Source organism: Ailuropoda melanoleuca, chromosome 2, assembly GCF_002007445.2.
Source record: "Ailuropoda melanoleuca isolate Jingjing chromosome 2, ASM200744v2, whole genome shotgun sequence".
Classification (NCBI taxonomy): domain Eukaryota; kingdom Metazoa; phylum Chordata; class Mammalia; order Carnivora; family Ursidae; genus Ailuropoda; species Ailuropoda melanoleuca.
In genome coordinates, this window is record NC_048219.1 from 162,466,155 (window position 1) to 162,487,323 (window position 21,169).

Genomic DNA, 21,169 nt, shown 5'->3' on the forward strand with positions numbered 1-21,169 from the left:
ACCCCTCATCCGTTGGCTTTCATTTCTCTTCTACATCATGGAAAGGCTAACACGATTAACTTTAAACAAATTTTTATTACACAAAGGTTGTCACATAATTGGATATTTCTCTACTTTGTACACAATTATTCTTACTCTCCACAGAAAGGCTGCTTAACTTTTCATCTGGTGATGGCAAACACTAAAATCCTGATTTTAACAGAATAGTAGTAAAAATGCCTCAGTGATTAAGTTGAAAGCAGTACATTGGTACATGGCTCTTGCACTCATTTATCAGGAATGTACAAATGTCTTTTTATTCAAAAATACAAAATAAATTATCTGTAGGCATGGACAATGACAGCAGTAAACCATTATATGTTGTCAACTAAAACCAGTAACTGATGGTTATAGTGATTTTCTTAACATCAGCCAGCCTTTTCTTCAGTCATTTCCTTCAACTGACTTCTCTGAAGTTATGGTTGAGGAGTACAGCCTTAAGCTTCCTCTCACAGTTCATTAATAATGGTAAAGCACTATTCTAGGAATCAGAACATGCCACCTCCCATACCACCTCCCATTCCACCCATTCCGCCCATTCCTGGGTCCTTCTCTTCTTTAGGAATTTCGGTGACTACAACTTCTGCTGTAGTTAACAGAGAGGCCACTCCTGCAGCATCCAATAAAGCAGTTCTTACAACCTAAGTAAAAAGTTTGATAAAATATTACCTTTTTTCTTAGTGAAAAATGAAAAAGACTTAATGAAGAGTTCTTGAATTTTTAGAAAATGGTCAACTATTTACCTTAGTTGGATCAATGATTCCTTTTTCCACCATATTCACAAAATCTCCAAGCATAGCATCATAACCAACTTCTGAGGAACTCTGCATAATTTTCTCAACTATCAACGATCCTTCAACACCTGCATTCTTAGCAATGGTCATTGCAGGGATTTTGAGTGTTCTCTTAATAATTTCTATACCTAAAGACAACAAATTTTAGCAAATTTCGTTTCATTCCTTTGTAAAAATTACAACACAGTTTTATTTGTGAGATTATTGATACAGGAAAACCCCAACTGGGAAATTCCACAGGTCAAATCATTCCCCCTGAAAGACATGACTGCATCTTTCACCTATTCGCTGACTATCAGTGCTATTCTATCTTTGTTATTCTGTAAACTGCTTTGTGATTTTTGTTCTATTTAATGGGCAGCAACAATATTCTAACACACTAATATCAGGCTGCAAGGGCGCCTGGGTGGCTCAGTCTGTTAAGCGTCTGCCTTCGCCTCAGGTCATGATCCCAGGGTCCTGGGATTGAGCCTCGAGTCGGGCTCCCTGCTTAGCGGGGAGTCTGCTTCTCCCTCTCCTTCCCTTTCATGCTGCCTCTCCCTCTCTCCCTCAAATAAATAAATAAAGTCTTAAAAAAAAAAGATTTTAAAAAATAAAGTCAGGCTCCAAATTAACTCCTTTGTAAGGCAATTTTACCAATTTTTTGATCTTCATTAGCTGGAGTTAGTGAATCCAAGGCTGGAATGCACCGAAGCAGGGCACAACCCCCTCCCAGAACAATGCCTTCTTCAACAGCAGCTCGTGTCGCATTGAGGGCATCTGTAACTCTGTCTTTCTTTTCATTCACTTCAACATCACTTGTCCCACCAACCTAAAGATTAGAAGAATTCCAGTTGGTATGGGCTTCTCCTATTCAAGATGCTGACTGGCAAGAGTCACTAAAAAGCACTGGGTTTACTTTTTTAAAAAATGTAAAAAAAAGGTTGCCTATTTTGTTAAAAGTGACTGCATAATTCAATAGCTAATAGGGTGAGTGCCGTGTCCCATAAGTCCAATACCAAAGTGATCATTAATAAAACACCTTTTTCCACAGCAATACTCCCAAGTTCAAGTCTGGTTTTAAGGAAGGAGAATATTCCAACAAAGACATTTTATATAAATATACTCCATTTCCTAAAACACTTTGGTTATACAACACTATTTAGGGAATACCAAAGAAGCAAAATCATTCTTGGGCTCAGAACCCAAGAAGCTCATTTACAACAATGGATCTTACCTTCAACACAGCTACTCCATCTGAGAGTTTTGCCAGACGTTCATTCAGCTTTTCCTTCTCATATTCACTAGTTGTGATATCTAACTGCTCAATGATTTCTTGAATACGTTTTTCAATTTGAGCCTTGTCACCTTTTCCCTTTAAGAGCATGGCATCATCTTTGGTCACAATGACCTCTCCAACTTTTCCTAAGTCGTGAGGCTGAACATCTTCGAGATTTAGAGTCAATCCTTCTTCCCCAAATACCTACACAAAAACATTTAAAAATGAACCAGTTGCAGGTTAGTTTTTCATCATACCAAGTTGATCAATAATACATCGTATGGGTGTTTTGATGAGAGAAACATAATACTGTATTTCTTTGAAATTTGAGACTTGATCAAGTTTGTCACTGCATTTCCCACTTCTCACTTAGTCCTCAGTATTCTTTATTTAAGTAGAAACTCAGCTCCTCCAAGGTCATCACTTCCGGTAGAGCCGGCACTAGACCTTAGACCTAAACTCTTAAGTCCTATGTCTTTTCTACTGTATTGTTGAAAACAGATTGGTTAAATAACCCTATTCTTAGGCTAGACTCATGGCAAGTTAGAGAAGGGAACTTATTAGCACTATTTAATCGAACCTTCACCTCACAGACATCCAACAGAAACACAGATTAAGTAAATAGTTCAAACAGTAGTATCTGACTGTGAAAAATAATTAAATCTACCTATAAATCTTAGGCCTGGAAATATAAAACATTCAGCAAACCAACATCACATATATTTACTTACTGCACCACCAGTAGCAATAGCCATGTCTTTAAGCTGGTTCTTTCTATTGTCACCAAAACCTGGAGCTTTGACTGCCACAACCTGAAGACCAACTTTTAGCCTGTTAAGAACAGTTATTAGTAAGAATGAGATTTAAATTTATTAAAAACGCTGTCTACTTCTTAAGTTCTAAGATTACTTAGGAAGCCACTTTCTTTTCTCAAGGTTTTAGTTATGGGTGCCTGGGTGGCTCAGTCGGTTAAGCATCTGCCTTTGGCTCAGGTCATGATCTCAGAGTCCTGGGAATGAGTTCCATATCATGCTGAACGGGAAGCCTGCTTCTCCCTCCCCCTCTGCCTCTCTGCCCTGCTTGTGTGCTCTCTCTCTCTCAAATAAATAAAATCTATTATTTTAAAAAAATTTTTAAAAAGATTTTATTTATTTGAGAGTGAGAAAGGACATGAAGGGGGGGCACAGAGGGAAAGGGAGAAGGAGGCTCCCCACTGAGCAGGGAGCCCAAAGCGGGACTCAATCCCAGGATCCTGGGACTATGACATGAGCCAAAGGCAGACACATATCTGACTGAGCCACCCAGGCACCCCTGGAAACCAGTTTTCAGAAGTTTTTGCTTCCTAACAACTTTTGGTCAAATTAAGACATGAAAGAGCAACTTTCCATTCATCCATATTTGCCAGTGTCTAATTACCTTCTTCACAAACTGCTGACCTTACTTTCTAGTTAAACTGAACCCAGAATGAAAATGTTAATGTAAGCAAAGAAACTTTTAAGTTAAAATACAGTGATAACTATTTTATAGATTATGAAAATCAGAAGAGTTACTAATCATTAAATTTGGGGATCTAATAAGCATTTACCCCTACCCTATGGGTTCTATTTAGTATTAGATCAAGTTACTACCAAAGTTTGAGCCAACAGTGTTCTTAATTCAGTTCCTTTATAAATATAAGTATTGCTGATAATAGCATTAAGCTCATCTGCAATTTTATCAGATAATGAATACCTGAAATATACAAAGGAATGTCCACTTGAGACTAGATTGTGAAAGAGTATTTAAAATTCAGGACAGAGCGGGTCTGTTTTATTAAAAAACTGAATAAAAATCAGAGGGATAACTCCGATAGTATACCAAATAAATCAGCCATCCAATGTTACAGATATCAGTAAAATGGCTCAATGAAACTCTGTAGGTCTACTGTTTGCTTTTTATTTTGGCTTCAAATCCCACAATCTCATAAGGCTTTTCATAACCCAAAAAGCAAATCCAAGCTAACAAATATTCCAGGATAAGTCAACTCACTTGGCACTTTTGTGTCAAGATATGCAACCTGTCATACATAACTATTTCATTTGTGCATTTCTGTTATAATGAAATCAGAAAGTATTACTTCTGATAACTCAATTCTAGGAGTAGGAAGAATATATACTTAAATAATGCCCTAATATTCTTTTTTTAACGTCTTTTTAAAAACAAGTGATCTCCACACCCCATGTAGGACTCAAACTCACAACCTGAGATCAAGAGTCATATGTTCTTCTGACTGAGCCAGCTAGGCACCCCAATGCCTTAAAATTGTGTTTATAACATTAACTACCTATGTTAAAGTCAAAAATAATACATTATAGATTAAAAAAATTAAGTGAATAGACCTTAATTTTAAATGGAGTGTCAAGTTCTCTATTTCAGACCATTAATTAAAATTTTCTTTTAACGGATTATGACATACTGACAACTAAATACACTTTGATCTAAAGTTGAAATAATATTTTACTTACTTCTTCCCATTCAAAATTAAATTGTGACAATATTTTTCCAGAAAAAAAAGTCGTTTCTTCAAAACAACCGTAAACATTTATAATAAAAAATAGACAACCACATACAAAATTAGACTATGTTATGAAAAAGTTGCACAAAAAAGAAAGGACCATTATAACCAGACCAAGAGTTCATGAAGTACACCTGTATTACACACATCGCTAGATACTATCACAAATGGTTCGATGTGGGTACATAATGGAGATTTCAAACATCAATACAAAAAACTGCCTTACATCTGGAAATGTAAACCAAATACCATGGCCTATTACCTATTCAAAACAAGAGTACTCAGAGCTTCTCCATCAACATCTTCAGCAATTATGACCAAGGGCTTACGGTGAGCATTGGCAATTTCAAGAGCAGGTACAATGGACTGGACACTAGAAATTTTCTTTTCACTCAACAGAACATAGGCATCTTGGAATTCACATTTCTGACCTGCAAGAACAAAGAACATTTCAAAACAACTTAAAACATTAACAATATTCTGAAAACAGCTGCAATTTATTTAAATGAAAAAGCTGTAAACCATAGTTTTAGAACATTTCAAGTGACTAATGAGTTCATGATTTTCCTTTCATTTCTCTTTACAGTAACTTCTGAAATATATAAATTTATTTTCTTAGAAGTATGACCTGATAAATGCTTACAGTCTGACATATGGCAAACTATATTTTTTTTAAAATTTCATTTATTGACTTCTTACCTTTTGATGTATTAATAAAATATGGAGAAATATAACCTCGATCAAACTTCATGCCTTCAATAATTTCTAATTCATCATTTAGTGTTTTTCCATCCTATTAAAAAAAATCAATTAACTGAATTTCATTAAAGAAACAAAAAATTCTAATGATAGACCAGATTAAGAGACCCCACCGATCACAAGGAATCCAAGCATAAGTATGCAAATACCCTAAGTCATCCAACTCCAATTCGGCAAAAATTTAAAAATGCATATTTTTTTTATTTTTACATCCAGAAGACAGTATCATTTAAGTTAGAATGGATTCATTCCTGACAGCAAAGGCTAAAAACTCACACAAAACTTAGTTAAGTACTCCAGTGTCATAAATGCTAACATTACACATAAAGGAAACAAATATATGAAACATACAGTTTAAATTTTTGTATTTGAAAACTGTTTTTTGATCATCAGACAATTCATTCCAAGCTATCATTAGGAAGACTTGCCTTCACTGTGATGACACCCTTTCTTCCAACCTTTTTCATTGCATCGGAAATGATGTTGCCAATTTCTTTGTCTCCATTTGCAGAAATCGTAGCAACCTAAAACAATCCAGTTACTCTTCCAAGTTAAAAAGATAAGGCCAGCATCCTCAGTCAGTTCCCCTCCCTTTCCTATAACTTCCAAACTGATACATGGGGGGCAGGGGGAGGAGAGTATGGACAAAGATGACATGGTCTAATAGTCCTAACCAAGTGTTGGTTCTGTTTTCAATTTTTTTAAAATTTATCATTTGGCTACATTATTATTAAAAGATATAAAATAAACATACAACTATTCTTTTTTAAAAAAGGAAGGATTCCCCCCGCCTGGGAAAAAATGGCAATATTCTAACACGATAAAAAGTTATGCACCTTTTGATAAACGGCTGAAGAACATTTTCCATACAAACAAATGAGTTTTATTCACAGCCATGTAGAACTAAAGTGATAGCCCACTAAAACTCTAGTTATGGTCACTGCATTATTTTCAAATATTATTTAGCAGTATGTCAGTAACTGGTTGGTATCATTATTCTGACACTGGTATGTGACTATGAAGTAAAATCACATTTATCATAAAATATGAAAAATCCTTACCTGAGCAATTTCTTCAGGGGTTGTCACAGGTTTAGACTGCCTCTTAAGTTCAGCGATTACAGCATCAACAGCTAACATCACACCTGATTCAAGAATAAATGCCATTACAATGCTCATTCTCTCATGGTTTCTCATCAAGTAAAAATTTATATTAAACAGTTCAGTGTGTTAATAGCCTGTGTAATGCCTCTTTGCCAGCACTCTTCCTAATCTCATGGAGTTGAATGGCATGCACTGAAACAGGAACTTTAAAAGATAAATGAAAGCTCACAGGCCAAAATTATTTTGAAAACTGGACTAAGGAAAAAAATCAAGGTGTATAATTTCAAGAATCTCACCACTCAACTCATTCTGTGTAAGCTAGTCCCAATCCAATCATGTTGCACGTTTCCAACAGGGTCACTCAACCCTTCTCTCAACAGAATGACATGCCCCTACAGGTTTTAATTATCTGAAATTTCCTCATCTAATATGTAATTATAAGCAAAATACTTGTTTTAAAAGTCAACAGCATCACGACATGGATTTATGAGAACCCAATTTTGTTCAAGTGGGATTAGTGCTGGCTCTTCTCTTCTTTGCGAAATTTAACTTCAACAAAAAAAAAATCCAAAGAACGGCATGCAGTAACAATTTTCTTGGAGAAAATAATAACCTCAACTGATACTTGTCCATGATTTACACTCACATTGTTTTTTGTTTTTTTTTAAGAGAGGGAAGGAGTGAGAGAGCAGGGGGGGACAGCAGGGGGAGAATTTTAAGCAGGCTCCATGCCCAGCACGGAGCCCGATGTGGGGCTTGATCTCATGACCTGAGCCAAAATCAAGAGCCAGACGCTTAACCAACCCAGGTGCCCCTCAAACTGCTTTTAATGTAACACGTTGATCTGGTCCTCCAACACTGAAATAGATGAAATGCTGATACATCAGTGTGCTGGGACGCCAATTCTGACAAAACTGTTCATAGCATCCCCCCATACTCTCAAGTCTCCTAATTTGAACAATAATATACCCTAGAGATAAGTAGCAATTACATTTTCAAGATAGAAAAACCAAGTTTTAGTACATAGCTAAAAAACGGCAGTGACTGGACTTAAGTCTGTATCACCATGAAGCTCATTAAATTGTGTCCTAGCTCCCCAAAGCAAGCAATAATAAACAAAATGAAGACCACTAATGTACTACGTGCTCTTAAGAGGTAAAAACAAAAAGCCCTGCTTTTATATATATATATATATATATAAAAATAAAAAATTTGACATCCTGGGTGACTTAGTTTAGCCCTACTTTGTAAAATATCAAAACTGTGTAACCTCTCCCTGTGCTAATCCCCAAAAGCTTACTATTTTCAAGGTACACAATACATACTGTATCTTCCAATAAACTTCATGTGTTGGGGGGGAGGGGGTTAGAGGGCTCAAGACACAGAGAAGAGGAGGAAAAAAGGAATGTCTTAGTCATATTTCCCTCCTCAATACCCAGTGTAGTACATATCACCTAAGCCAGGTATCCAATCACTATTTGCTGAGGGAAAACTCAGATTTTTTAAGAGAAAGGTGAAATAAGAACCAACTTTTTAAGACACTTCAAAACACTGGTGACAATGAAGAGACTTTCCTACCTCTTCTGATTTCCACAGGATTAGCACCTTTGCTAATCTTCTCAAAGCCTTCCTTGGCAATAGAGCGTGCCAGGACAGTAGCAGTCGTGGTGCCATCCCCAGCCTCTTCATTTGTGTTATTGGCGACATCTTGAACAAGTTTAGCGCCAATATTTTTATATTTATCTTTTAAGTCAATTGACTTTGCTACGGTCACACCATCTTTTGTTACTTTGGGACTTCCCCAACTCTGTTCAATAATCACTGTTCTTCCCTACAGAGAAAAAAAAATGTGACAGAATACATACTCTAAGTGCTATTTAGTTTAAAACACGATAAGCAGTTTTGAATAACAGGATAATTACTTCAAAGTCTCAACACAAATTGTCACTTTTAATCATATCTGCAGCATGAATCTCAAAGGCAAATTCATCAGTGTTCTGAGCTTAGAGACAAAATGACCTGTTGCCAAGCGCTTAACCCTGCACGAGATTTTTTGGAAGATAAAAATCCTAGAGACTGAAAGATGTCATCTCATTAAAACAAAAAACAAAAAACACCGCAAACCCACATAAACCAAAACAATATGGTAGATCATAATGAAATTTCAGAATATTCTTCACATAATTTATAGATAAGTTTTGTCTGGTGCCTGCTATCTTTGAAAGTAATGTGAAAACTTACTTTTAAACTGGCTTTAATATTTAGCTACTAAAATACCAACAGCAAGGCAAGTACAAGACACTCTTCCAGGTAGGGCTGCTTCAATGTTAAATCACAATCATGGTGCAAACAGTATTGGCAGCTTCTGGATTTGAACCAAAGCTGTTACTTGTGAGGCATGCCACATTTTACACAGTATGTATCAATACTTATATGTTAATACTTCGATATTGGAACTGTCAACCTGAAATCAAGCATCACTTCACTTGTTCATTACCTTCAAAGGCCTTCTCCAATTATTTGTTACCCCTCACTCACCGACCTCTTTATGGTAAATGAGACTTAAAATTTTAAATGTGCTTTGGAACAAAATGGACAACATAAAAACATTAAGTAAAACTAGCACCTACAAGCACATACTTGGAAGTATCATAGGAGATAAATTATACTTCCGTCAATGGTACCAACTACTGGGAAAAAATCTAAAAGGTAGGCAAGCGAGGTGATGAAGTCTACCTTCCATCAATTCTACCTTCCGGATGCGAATCCACTTTGATCTGTGAGTTACCACTCTGTTACATCATACTTTATAGAAAAAAAAGGTTTCGCAAATTTTAAAGAAACAGTCTAAATTTTAAGACCACTGTATTTAAGTAAAGAAAAAAAAAAGATTAAGCAGTAACTAGGAACTCTTATGGGTATATTGGGGTTTCTCAACAATGGATACTGAAGTATTTACTATTCAACAGCTCGGTATGACTCTATGGTATTAAAATATTATTCCTTAACTCACAATACTATAAATTACAACAAAATAAAAACATTGATACCTTTGGCCCCATAGTAACGGCTACAGCATCGGCTAAAAGGTCTACACCTTGAAGCATTAAGGCTCGGGCATCTGCACCAAATTTTACATCTTTGGCATAGGCCCGAGTGAGATGAGGAGTCAGTGCTCTGGACACTGGCCTAATTTGGCGAAGGACTGCGGGTAATCGAAGCATTTCTGTGGAGGGGGAGAAACAATCAGATTAGCAGTACATCCATATTAGCAGTACCCCTGCGTATTACAGCAAACATGACATGTATACACCACACCAGAACAAGAAATGTTAGGTGTAAGTTGGATTGACCTCTGCCAGTCACTAACCCGGGCCACGGGAACAGGTTCAGAACACCAGCTACCTGCGTTAAGTCCCCACGTGAGGCCGTCCCCGCGCCTAACTAGAGCACTAGCACAAAGCACACCATCTCCTTCCCCAAGGCCACCTACCCCAACCGTTAAATACGAGTTAATCTTTCACCGCTAAAATAGCCTTGAGAGCAAATCCACTCCAAATGTCCTCCTGAAAAACCAAGTTTGCAGGAAAGGGGTGGGCTATAAACTAGAGCAACCAATGGAGAAAAAACATTCCTGACGGTGCAAAAATCTGCTTAGCAATATGTGTCTTCATGTATCCACTCGGGGCTACTGTATCAGAGCAGCCCGCAAGGCCGCGATGCTGGGGGGCTCGGCCCGGCCCACTCCGCCCGGCCCCACGTCTTTCCATTAGGACACCCTCAGCAAGGTCAAGGGTGGAGAGCTGTCCAGGGGGCCAAAGGCGGCCGAGACCACCCTCCCCAGCGCCCCTGCAGTCGACCAGGACAGGGCTGCAACGGAAAGCCCACGTGAATTATTCACTCCCCCGATTCCACACTAACTCCCGTGCAAGCCCTCCCTCCTGCGCCCTGCCCAAGCGAGCAATCCACGCCGCACGTGATGGGCACCGACATGGACCCGTGAGGCCTGGCCCGGCGGCCCGGGCCTGCGGCGCCGCAGGAAAGCCCTGGCTCTCGCCCGCCGGCCCAATCAGGCAGGACCACAGGGACTGGGGAGAGGGCCGGCTCAGGGGTCCCGGGCGCCCGGAGGTGGAGGCGCGGGGCGGCCGTGTACCTGCGGGGCAGCGGCAGAGCGTGCAGACTGTGAGGCAGGCCGTCTGAGGCGAGTGAGGGACAGAGTGCACCGCGCACACGGCAAAGAGCCCGTGTCCCCTCCCTCCGCCGCTTTCCCCCCGCCCCACGGCACCGCGTGCGCGGGCGGCTCCCACCCCTTCCCGTCCGCCGGGGCCCGGCAATCGGCACGCGCCACGCGCCAGCTCCGCCCCTCCCTACCCGAGCAGGGCCAGGCCCTGGGCTCAGCCCTCTCCGGCCGGCTTAGGCTAGTTCCCGGGCTGCACTCGGTTCCAGAACTTTCCGGGAAGCTCTGCGCTCTCTGTGGGTCAAGGTTCAAAGCGCGTCATTTCCGGGAGAGGGGCGAAGAGCTAGTACTTTCACCTCGGCAGTCGGCCTAGAAAAGCCTAGAAAGAACTCTTTTCTTCCGCCTCCCTGTATTCGCGTCAGTGGCGGGCGCACAGACCTCGGGACGAATCGTAGCGCGCGCTAGTGCAGCCACCCCTTTTTGCTGGGAGGAGCGGGGGGCGGGAGAGAGCGCGCTTGCGCGCTAGGCGTCTTTTCCCACGTTCACGTGGCACGCAGGTCGGACTGCGGGTCTCCTTGCAGCGGCGGCAGCTTCAGAGCTGAGTAGGAACTGCGGCGGCCGGAGTCATGGTGAGTCCCGCATGGGGTGGAGGCCGGAGAGCCCGGCTCTGCCTGAAGCGCATGGGCAGCTTGGCGCTTTTCCTTGGGCCTAGCTGGAGGGGTAGGGGTCACTGAGTGACTCGCGCGGCAGAAACAACCCTGGAGAGGCCAGGGCCCACCGACCCTTTTCTCCGCCAAGGGCTCTGCACGTGTGTGCCCCGCACGCCTGAGGGCCCGGGGGCGGGAACCCGGACGCACGCGCCGCGGCAGACCCGAGTCTCTGCGAGGCCTTTGTGGGTGTGTAATATCTTGAAAAGCATGGCTCCAGGCGCAGGGATGGTCTGTTTTTGATGAAATTTTCCAGAGAAATCTGAAGAGGGAAAATATTTGACCTTGAAATAAACGAAGGTTGCCCTTTAAGCTCGTCTGATTGCTGACCAGAGGCTCAACAACGACCCCTAACACATACGGAATGGGAAATTAAACTCAGAATGTAGAGCAAGACATTCAGATGGTTTTCTTGAACGGATAATCTGAATTTTGGCGTTAATTTTGAAAGCCACACGTGCTTTTTGATGTGTAACGCTTAGAAGGTAATCACATAACTGCTTTTGTTTCAAATTTAACATTTCTGTTCTTACAGGCAGGGCAGGCGTTTAGAAAGTTTCTTCCTCTCTTTGACCGAGTTTTAGTTGAAAGGAGTGCTGCTGAAACTGTAACCAAAGGAGGTATTATGCTTCCAGAAAAATCTCAAGGAAAAGTGTTGCAAGCAACAGTAGTAGCTGTTGGATCGGGCTCTAAAGGAAAGGTAAATGGGGCTAAAGTGGAACTATTTTTATGTGAAGTGGAGCGTAAAAAAGAAATCCTTGGTGATTATTAAAAGTAGTCTGTTGAATAGCTTTGTGTTATTTTCAGGATCATTCCCTAATTCAGTCACGTCAAATCTGCCCCTTCAACGAAAATGATTGTAGAGTGAAGTTGATGGAGAGTTCAATCAATAACCATTTGGTAGTCTAGTATGACCAGCGTTTTCTTCAAATTTTAAATGTTTGATAAAAAATAATGCTTAAGGATGATCCATAGGAGCTTATAGGAGTTGAAGGGAAATTTAACCTCTAACCCTTAATTGCCCTAATCTTTTAACTATTTTTGGCCTTAGGTGGTATACTTCTGAAAGGAACAGGTTGGACCTAGCCTTACAGGCATTCTCCAATTAGTTGATTAGACCTCTCAAAGTCAGCCAGAATACACAGTAAATGACTTTGGGGTCACATACGTTAATTGCATTGTTCCAGTTGTCTGTAAGAAAGTTCTAGCAAAGAGCTATCCTGGAGTCTGGAATAGGAAGCCTTTGGGGAAGGGGCACTATGCTGCAGTCTCTCTCCTTAAATTTGCACTTTGATGGAAAGGAAATTGACTCATGAAAGAAGTATAGGTTCCAAAATCTGGAAATACCTGATGAATTTTTGTGTATTAGAAGTTAAACATGACCACTATATCTGATTTTTAAAACTGATTGATTTCACGTAGTCTGGTGGTTCTGTTAATATTTAACAACAAAAAAAGTTAGCTTAAGTTAATTTCCCATTATAACTCTGAACTTTACTCTGAAATTAGGTTTTAGTTTAAGCCTTCATGTATGCAGTTTGTTTCAAAGTGTAATTCTACAGTGATATTTTTGAGGAAAGAACTGTGATTATAGTGTAAATCCTATCACTTGGTCACCAAATCCTTTTTTAACAGTTGATTTGAATGAGCATATTTAATTAATAAAAGATGTAAATATTTGGTGAACTAGATGTTTTACTGATAAATATCCTTATTTTCCTAAGGGTGGAGAGATTCAACCAGTTAGTGTGAAAGTTGGAGATAAAGTTCTTCTCCCAGAATATGGAGGCACCAAAGTAGTTCTAGATGACAAGGTGTGTAAATTTATTATTTCTTAAAAGTTAAATATTTGTGGGGGGGCCTGGGTGGCTCAGTCGGTTAGGGGGCTGCCTTCAGCTCAGGTCATGATTCCAGGGTCCTGGGATCGAGTCCCATTTTGGACACCCTGCTCAGTGGGGAGCCTGCTTCTCCCTCTGCCACTCCCCCTACTTGTGCTCTCTTTCTCTGTCAAATAAATAAATAAAATCTTTATTTTAAAAGTTAAATATTATTTTCTTAACTAATGTTTTCTCTATTTGCAGGATTATTTCTTATTTAGAGATGGTGACATTCTCGGAAAGTATGTGGAGTGAAATCATTAAAATGGCATGAAGTGAAACTGCCCATTCCAGTGAAGTTATGAAATCTTTCATCATGTAAATAATTTTCATGTCTCTTTTATAATAAACTAATGGTATCCAAACTAATGATATCCAGTGTCTCTAAAATTTAGTTTCAGTGTACTGATATAAACATTAGCAAATAAAAATGCATAAATGAGTGGTTAATCTTTATTTGGTGATTTAAGATGGTTTTAGGGTTCTCCGGTGTTTTGTTTTATTTGTTTTAAGTAACCTGTAGAAAATTCTGAGAAACAGTCTTTCCAATTTTTACATTGAATTTCACTCATTACGTAGATTATTGATGCTGATACAAAGACATGGATTTACACTTCCATTTTTAAAAGTATTTTAACCTCATGTATAACAAGTTTATATTGAAGTATCAGTTTTTCGTTTATGGAATCTAGTGTTAAACGTCTTGTAAGTATTTAGAAAAACTTAGTGAAGTCCAGTTTTTAAATACTTGATACTACTACAAAATTTATTTTGCAAAAAATCCATGGAAGGTTTAATAGCTACCATTGGTTGAATGCCTTTTACATACCAGGTGCTGCGTGATAGTGATTACAGCTAACATCTCAGGAGCATTTTCTATCCACTGGCTACTGTTGTGGGTACTTGGTGTATATCACTTCTCTTAATCTTTCAACAACCCTCTAGGGTACGGTCAGGCTTATCTTGCAAATGAGGAAGGTCAGGCACACACACTGGTTGAGTAATCACCAAGCACACTCAGTAGGAAGTGGCAAAGCCAGGATTTGGCAGTTTACCTCCAGATGCTGCTGTCCAAAACTTTGTGGCTATTTTGTTAGAATTCTAAGCACTCGATACACATTATTTGAATCCTGGTTGATAACCACTCTGATCAGGAATGGGTAGTACCTGAGTGGTAATTACTAGTATCTAGTTGATAGTTTGTTGAATTTAACAAATAGGAAACGGAGTTAGAGCTGGACAAATAGCTTGATTTAGCTATAACAGCTAGGGGGAGAAGGTTCAAACCCAAACAGTCTTCCACCAGACTTGATTACCAACCCCTAAACTTTGCCTCTTGAACCAGCTATTCTTGGTCAAATTTTCTAGTTTTTGTTACCTATAAATAAGTCTGATCATGTCTTTTTTTAGAGTGTGCCCTATATTTGTCTTGTAGAATTGAAATAGATGAAATTATAAATGGTGGGCACCTGGGTGGCTCAGTCAGTTAAGCATCTGCTGTTGGCTCAGGTCGTGATCCCAGGATCTTTGGGTTGAGCCCTGCATCAGGCTCCCTGCTCAGCAAGGAGACTGCTTCTCCCCCTCCCTCTGCTGCTCCCCCTGCTTGTGCTTTCTCTCTCAAATAAAATCTTTAGGAAAAAAAATAAATAAATGGCATGGAATAAGTCTCAACTTTCGGTCATGTCCTTATCAGTAAAGCATGTGTGTATTTATGTTAATGTATGTGTTAGTGCCATTTGGTATACTAAGGCTTAATCTTTGTCATCCTCAGTTATGAGAATTATTAAAACTTGATTTACAGCACCCTGGTGGGTCATCAGTTTCCTGTTGTCCCCGAGGCAATCTGCTTTGCTCTTTATAACCTTGTCAAGCATGTATTTCCCTGTTTACCAATGAGAAAACTGACTCAGTCTAGATGAGGAAATTTCAAGGCTCTGTGGCTGGTAAATCGTACAGTTAGGCAACCAGTACAGAGACCATGTTCTCCACTTCTGTTTTTCAAACACCCAAGCAGATAATTTAAAATTTCAGGACTCCATTTATATAATCTCCGAAATTAAAAGGATGGGGGAATTTTTTTTTTTTTTGTACCTAGAAGTAGTTCCATAATGCTTGTCCAGCAGAATTGCTAAAGAAATAATTTTAGATTATGAGATTATCTTGGGAACTAATAGGGAAAAGAATTTTGGCATGAGAAATTTGGGCCCAAGAAAGGGTGCTGAGGGTGTGGAACCACATGTTTTCATAATACACTGCTGTCATTTATCTTTTGGTCAACAGAAAAATAATGAAGGTAAAATAGGCAAAATTCCAACTGGAATTTTTGTGATTATACTACCTTTTTTGAGCATTTGCCACACACTGTTCTAGGCATTTAATATATAATCTTGTTTAATGACATGTAATCATAGCAACTCTATGAGGCAGATACTCCTTGCCTTGTAGGTGAAAACAACTGGCTGAAGGTAACACCACTTTTAAATCATAGCTTGGGATTGAACTCAGGTTTGTCAGACTTCAAAGTGTGCCTTAAGGGATCCGTGGGTGGCTCAGTCGGTTAAGTGTCCAATTCCTGATTTGGGCTCAGGTCATGATCTCAGGGTTGTGAGATTGGGCTCCATGCATGGCATGGAGTCTGAGATTCTTGCTCTGCCCCTCTCCCTCCCTCACTTGCAAGCTCTCGAGATCTTTAAAAAAATGTGCTTTAAGCTATTCTACACAAAAAATTGGGGAAATTGAGAATAAAATTACCAGGAAACTATTGTGTTGTATGGGTATTACCACTAACATGGTTTTCCCTCCTATCCAGAAAATGTATGCTTTACAAAAATTTTTATCTAAAAAGTTGGAATTACAAGATTTCATTTTTATTTTATTAGAAGAACACAACATGAGATTTATCCTCTTAACAGATTTTCAAGTGTACGATACAGTATTGTTAATTATAGGCACAGTGTTGTATAGAACTTTTTTCTCTTGCTTATCTGGAACATTGTCTTGATTAGCAGTTCCCCATTTCCCCCCTCTCCCAAGTCCCTGGCAACTACCGTTCTACTCTGCTTCTATGAGTGACTATTTTAGATAACTCATAAGTGGAATCATGCAGTATTTATCCTGTGTTTGGCTATTTCATTTATAATGTCCTCCGAGTTTATTCATGTCACATACTGCAGTTTTTCCTTGTTTAAAGCTGAATGTACATACCATGTGTCCTTTATCCATTCTTCTGGTAGATGGACATTGTTTCTACATCTTGGCTGTTGTGAATAGTGCTGCATTTAACTTGGAAGTACTAGTATCTTTCAGAGATTTTGATTTCAGTTCTTCTGGATAAATACGCAGAAGTGGGATTACTAGATAGAACTCTGGTAGTTCTGGGGTGCCTGGGTGGCTCAAATGATTAAGCATCTGCCTTCGGCTCAGGCTGTGATCCTGGTGTCCTGGGATCAAGCCCTGAATCAGGCTCCCTGCTTATCGGGGAGTCTGCCTCTCCCTTACCCTCTGCCCCTCTCCCATGCTCATGCCCCATCTTTCTCGCTCTCTAATAATAAGATCTTTAAAAAAACTATGGTAGTTCTATTTTTAGGTTTTTTTTAAATTTTATTTTATTTTTTTTAAGTAATCTACACCTACACAGGGCTCTAATTCACAACCCCAAGATCAAGAGTCTCACGCTGCACCAACTGAGCTGGCCAAGTGCCCTTCTATTTTTAATTTTTGGGGAACCTATGTACTGTTTCCATAGTGACTGCACCATTTTGCGTTACCATCAACCAACATGGATCATAAGGTTTTATATATTAGAGGTACGAACTTGTCAAATTTCTCCTAATTTGATGTGCAGTTTTTGTTTCTAGCTAATCAAATCTCACTTCTAGTAGTGTTTTAAATTTTGAACATTTAAGTAAGTAATCCATAATTTATTACCATGTGGTCTATGTGTCTGACTTTTTTTAACCAACAATTAGCTTATATCAACTTTATTATCCATTTTATCCACCACCACTCCCCCACCTTGAAATTTGAGGTTAGCCTAATTTAGTATGAAAGAGAACCACACGAAAATGTACATACCAGGGAGGCACCTGGCTGGTTCAGTTGGAAAACGATGCAATTCTTGAACTCAGGGTCATGAGTTTGAGCCCCACATTGGGTGCAGAGATTACTAAATATATATATATTAAGATATATATGTATTTAATATATATAATATATATTACTAAATATATATAAATATATATTACTAAATATATAAATATATATATTACATATATATATTTTAAAGTGTACATACAAGAGCACCTGGGTGGCTCAGTCGGTTAAGCATCTGCCTTCGGCTTGGATCATAATCCTGGAGTCCTGGGATCGAGCCCCACATCAGGCTCCCTGCTCAGTGAGGAGTCTGCTTCTTCCTCTGCCCTTCACCCTACTTGCACTCTCTCACCACCCCCACTCATGCTCTCTGGCTCTTGCTTTTGCTCTCAAATAAAATCTTAAAAAAAAAAAAAAGTATACCTACCAGGATATAATGATCATTGGGAGCCCTCTTGGCAACTGGCTACTACAATCACCAATTTGGTCAAATGTTCTGGAATTCTAGAGAGAGAAGTGAAGTGCCATGGGAGTTTGGTATCTTACTCAACTGTAGTCAAAGTTGTCTAAGTTTGAAATCTTTTTAATATGTTCATTATTTGTTCAATTTGTTCAACTATGAACATACCTCCCTATACTTCCCTGCTGCCTCAACTTTGGTTGGCCTGGGATGAAATCTGCATCTCCACACAGAAATGCTACCCATACTTTAAGGCACATTTCGACTACTTCATGAATCGTTCATAGTGTTGTCAGTTTTGCTCTTAGGTTGGCTTCCTTCAAGCCAACATAGTTAAGGCAGTTTCAAACTTGGCAATGTTCATGGGCAGAAAGAAAGGACCATCTCTTTTGGTATCTCCTCAAGAACAAGAAAACCTTTCTCCTAACCCTAACCCTAACCCTTCCTCCAAACCTTCCCCCAAAGGTCTCCATCAGATATTCTTTTATATTTCTTTAGGCTAAATGGAGTCAGATGCTTACCATTTAACTAAACCTTGGCTTAGGCCAATTAGGGACTCAAATCTCAGCTAGAGATGGGTTTACCCTTCCCTGGTCATATAAGGAAAAATGGATTCTGAGCAAGATGAAAGTATGTTTGCAAAGAACATGTGTGAAGGGGAATGGACAGCAAGTAAGAGACCTAAGACATTTTTGCTTTTTTTTTTTTTTCTTTTCATTTAGGCTCCACACCCAGCATGGATCCTAATGCAGGGCTTGAACTCATGACCCTGAGAAATCAAGACCTGAGCTGAGATCAAGAATCAGATGCTCAACTGACTGAGCCACCCAGGGCACCCCAACATTTTGCTTTGTAGTATAGTCATCTACAGTAATCTACATATCACCTTTCCCCATTCAATTTTAAACTCTTTGAGGAAAGGAGCTTATACATTTATTTGTGTTTCTCAGCATTTGCTTATTGCCCTACACACAATGGGCATTCACTATTTTACTTGGATTTTAACATTCCCCAAAGAGAATTTCATATAGGATAGATATTTTTGAAATTACTTATGATATTTTGGATTTATAAAATATTTTTTTCTAAAACTTTAATAGAAGTCAAGGAATATTTACTTTTTTTTTTCAAGATTTATTTTTTTTTAAAGATTTTATTTATTTATTCGACAGAGATAGAGACAGCCAGCGAGAGAGGGAACACAAGCAGGGGGAGTGGGAGAGGAAGAAGCAGGCTCATAGCGGAGGAGCCGGGATCATGCCCTGAGCCAAAGGCAGACGCTTAACCTCTGTGCCACCCAGGCGCCCCTAAGATTTTATTTTTAAGTAATCTGTACACCCAATGTGGGGTTTGAACTCACCACCTCAAGATCAAGAGTCACACACTCTACCAACTGAGCCAGCCAGGCATCCCAGGAATATTCACTTTTATACTTGCTTTCACCTTCTATTAGGTAGACAGAAAGAAGTGCTGTGCATTATTTTCATTACAAATAAACTTTTGATAGTTCATTCAAAGTCTTACAGTAAACAGGCAAGAGAATTCAGATTTTCTGAATCCCAGCCCAGAGTTTTTTCCATTTGGCCATATTACCTTTAAAAAGACTATTCCTTCTTTAACCAAAATATTCAAGTAACCCATTTTTACATGTAATTGTTATTAGTGCTCATGCTCTCTTTCTTTTCTTCTTCCCTTCCCTCTCTCATTCCCCAAATTAACACTGGTTAGAAAACTGTTTTTGTTTGGAGGTCATAATCTGCAGACTGACAGAGGAATTAAAATGTGAAGGTTATAGGCTAGAAACATTTCAACTTTAAAGAACAAGGTTCTTCCTGTGAACAAGGCCAGAGTTGACATCACAATGCAACTTTATCAGACTTTTCAGAGATGAATGCCTGTTCTGTTCCTGAATTTAATACCTACTTATTCACTTTTTCTCTTGTTCTTTTCAGATGAGGTGAAATCATATAACAAATCTGGGCTTAAGAGAACATTAAGATGAGCCGCTTCAATTATAGGTAACTGATATTTGCAAATCAGGAACACTACCACACAATCTGGGAAATTTTAACTTAATCCTTGGAGTGAGGTAGAGTTGTTCACAGACTTAGAGACCTACCTAGGACTCTACTCTTCCCAGACCCACCCCATGTCTCTTAGGAAGGCAACATTTGGGTGCCACTTGTCCTAGATTCTCACCATATTTAGCAAGATAATTGGTGATTGCACATCTGTCCCTACTGCCAGACTCTAAGCAATTTATGGTTAAAGACTGGGCTTTTTCATACTTGCACCTCAGTGCTGAACACATAGTGGGGCTTAATAAGTATTTGTTGAATGAATAAATCTTTTGATATACTAGGAGGTAATGATGGAATTAAGTTCCTTGCTCTGGAAAAATTACCAGTCTGTACATCTTCCAGAAAGTAGGAACCTTAAAGGCAAACCAACTTCCTGTTGTCTAACCCCTTTGAGCAAAGTTCCAAGTCTCTGACAATTCGGTTTTGCAACCACTAGTTTAACCAACCTTTCTTCCATTCCTCCCTCCATTTTTTGAGGCCGTCTGTGATACAGCTCTCAGGCATTCTCAATACACTTTAGTTGTATTTGATGGGATATTTGATGTTTTCTTCTTTTGGAAATCACCCCAGTATATGCAGTTTTTACCCTGTGAACTGGCTTCCCATCTGGTATCCTATGACCTCCCTCATCCCAGATCAAAGGTTTAACGTTTCTTTTCTTTTTTTTTTTTTTAAAGATTTTATTTATTTATTCGACAGAGATAGAGACAGCCAGCGAGAGAGGGAACACAAGCAGGGGGAGTGGGAGAGGAAGAAGCAGGCTCATGGCGGAACAGGCCTGATGTGGGGCTCGATTCCAGAACGCCGGGATCACGCCCTGAGCCAAAGGCAGACGCTTAACCGCTGTGCCACCCAGGCGCCCCAGGTTTAACGGTTTCTAAACAGGAAACAAAAGTTTGCCAAAACTCCCATGATTTCATAACGTTAAGAGAACACTTAAAACATGCAACAAAGGAAATTTAGAATCATGTAAAGATGTACAGCTCCCACCATCTGTCAAGGGGCATTCATTTTCTCCTCCTGCTTCTGACTTGCAAAAAATTCGAGCTAATTTTGCTGCCTAACGCAGAATACCAGATGTCCACGCTCTCTCAGATAATTAGCCTCTGAGTCTTTTATCTAAGAAACTTGTCATTGAAAAGGTACTTGGCCTTGAAGTCAGTGGATGGTGGAAATATCATTTGACGGTCTAAGCCCTAGTTTTTTTCAGATTGGGTAGGTTTCATGCTGGGGTCTGAGGAATTTTCCCGGACTGCTGGCCTGTTTTT

General features: G+C 39.4%; 2 protein-coding genes across 3 annotated transcripts in view; one reads left to right on the forward strand and one right to left on the reverse strand.

The window, feature by feature from the left end:
- Positions 1–258: 258 nt before the first annotated feature.
- On the reverse strand, positions 259–11,017 carry HSPD1 (heat shock protein family D (Hsp60) member 1). Of its 2 annotated transcripts, none has more exons than XM_011225945.3 (12): positions 10,879–11,017; positions 9,558–9,733; positions 8,086–8,338; positions 6,466–6,548; positions 5,833–5,928; positions 5,345–5,438; positions 4,908–5,076; positions 2,823–2,922; positions 2,050–2,295; positions 1,470–1,644; positions 783–961; positions 259–680 (listed from the first exon to the last, which is right to left on the reverse strand). In XM_011225945.3, the coding sequence occupies exons 2-12, from the start codon at positions 9,729–9,731 to the stop codon at positions 528–530; spliced, it is 1,722 nt and encodes a 573-aa protein (XP_011224247.2). In that variant the 5' UTR covers positions 9,732–9,733; positions 10,879–11,017; the 3' UTR covers positions 259–527. The 2 variants fall into 2 exon arrangements, with proteins under 2 accessions (XP_011224247.2, XP_002920071.2); XM_002920025.4 differs by lacking the exon at positions 10,879–11,017 and adding an exon at positions 10,661–10,814.
- Positions 11,018–11,162: 145 nt separating this feature from the next.
- Positions 11,163–21,169, forward strand: part of LOC100476647 (MOB-like protein phocein) — a 34,157-nt gene continuing 24,150 nt past the window's right edge. Inside the window, exons 1-4 of the mRNA XM_002920023.4 lie at positions 11,163–11,313; positions 11,927–12,091; positions 13,116–13,205; positions 13,473–13,642. Of these exons, the coding sequence (XP_002920069.1) occupies positions 11,311–11,313; positions 11,927–12,091; positions 13,116–13,205; positions 13,473–13,523 (309 nt within the window). The 5' untranslated portion in view covers positions 11,163–11,310 and the 3' untranslated portion in view covers positions 13,524–13,642. Of the gene's footprint in view, positions 11,314–11,926; positions 12,092–13,115; positions 13,206–13,472 lie in introns of the transcript that reaches the window.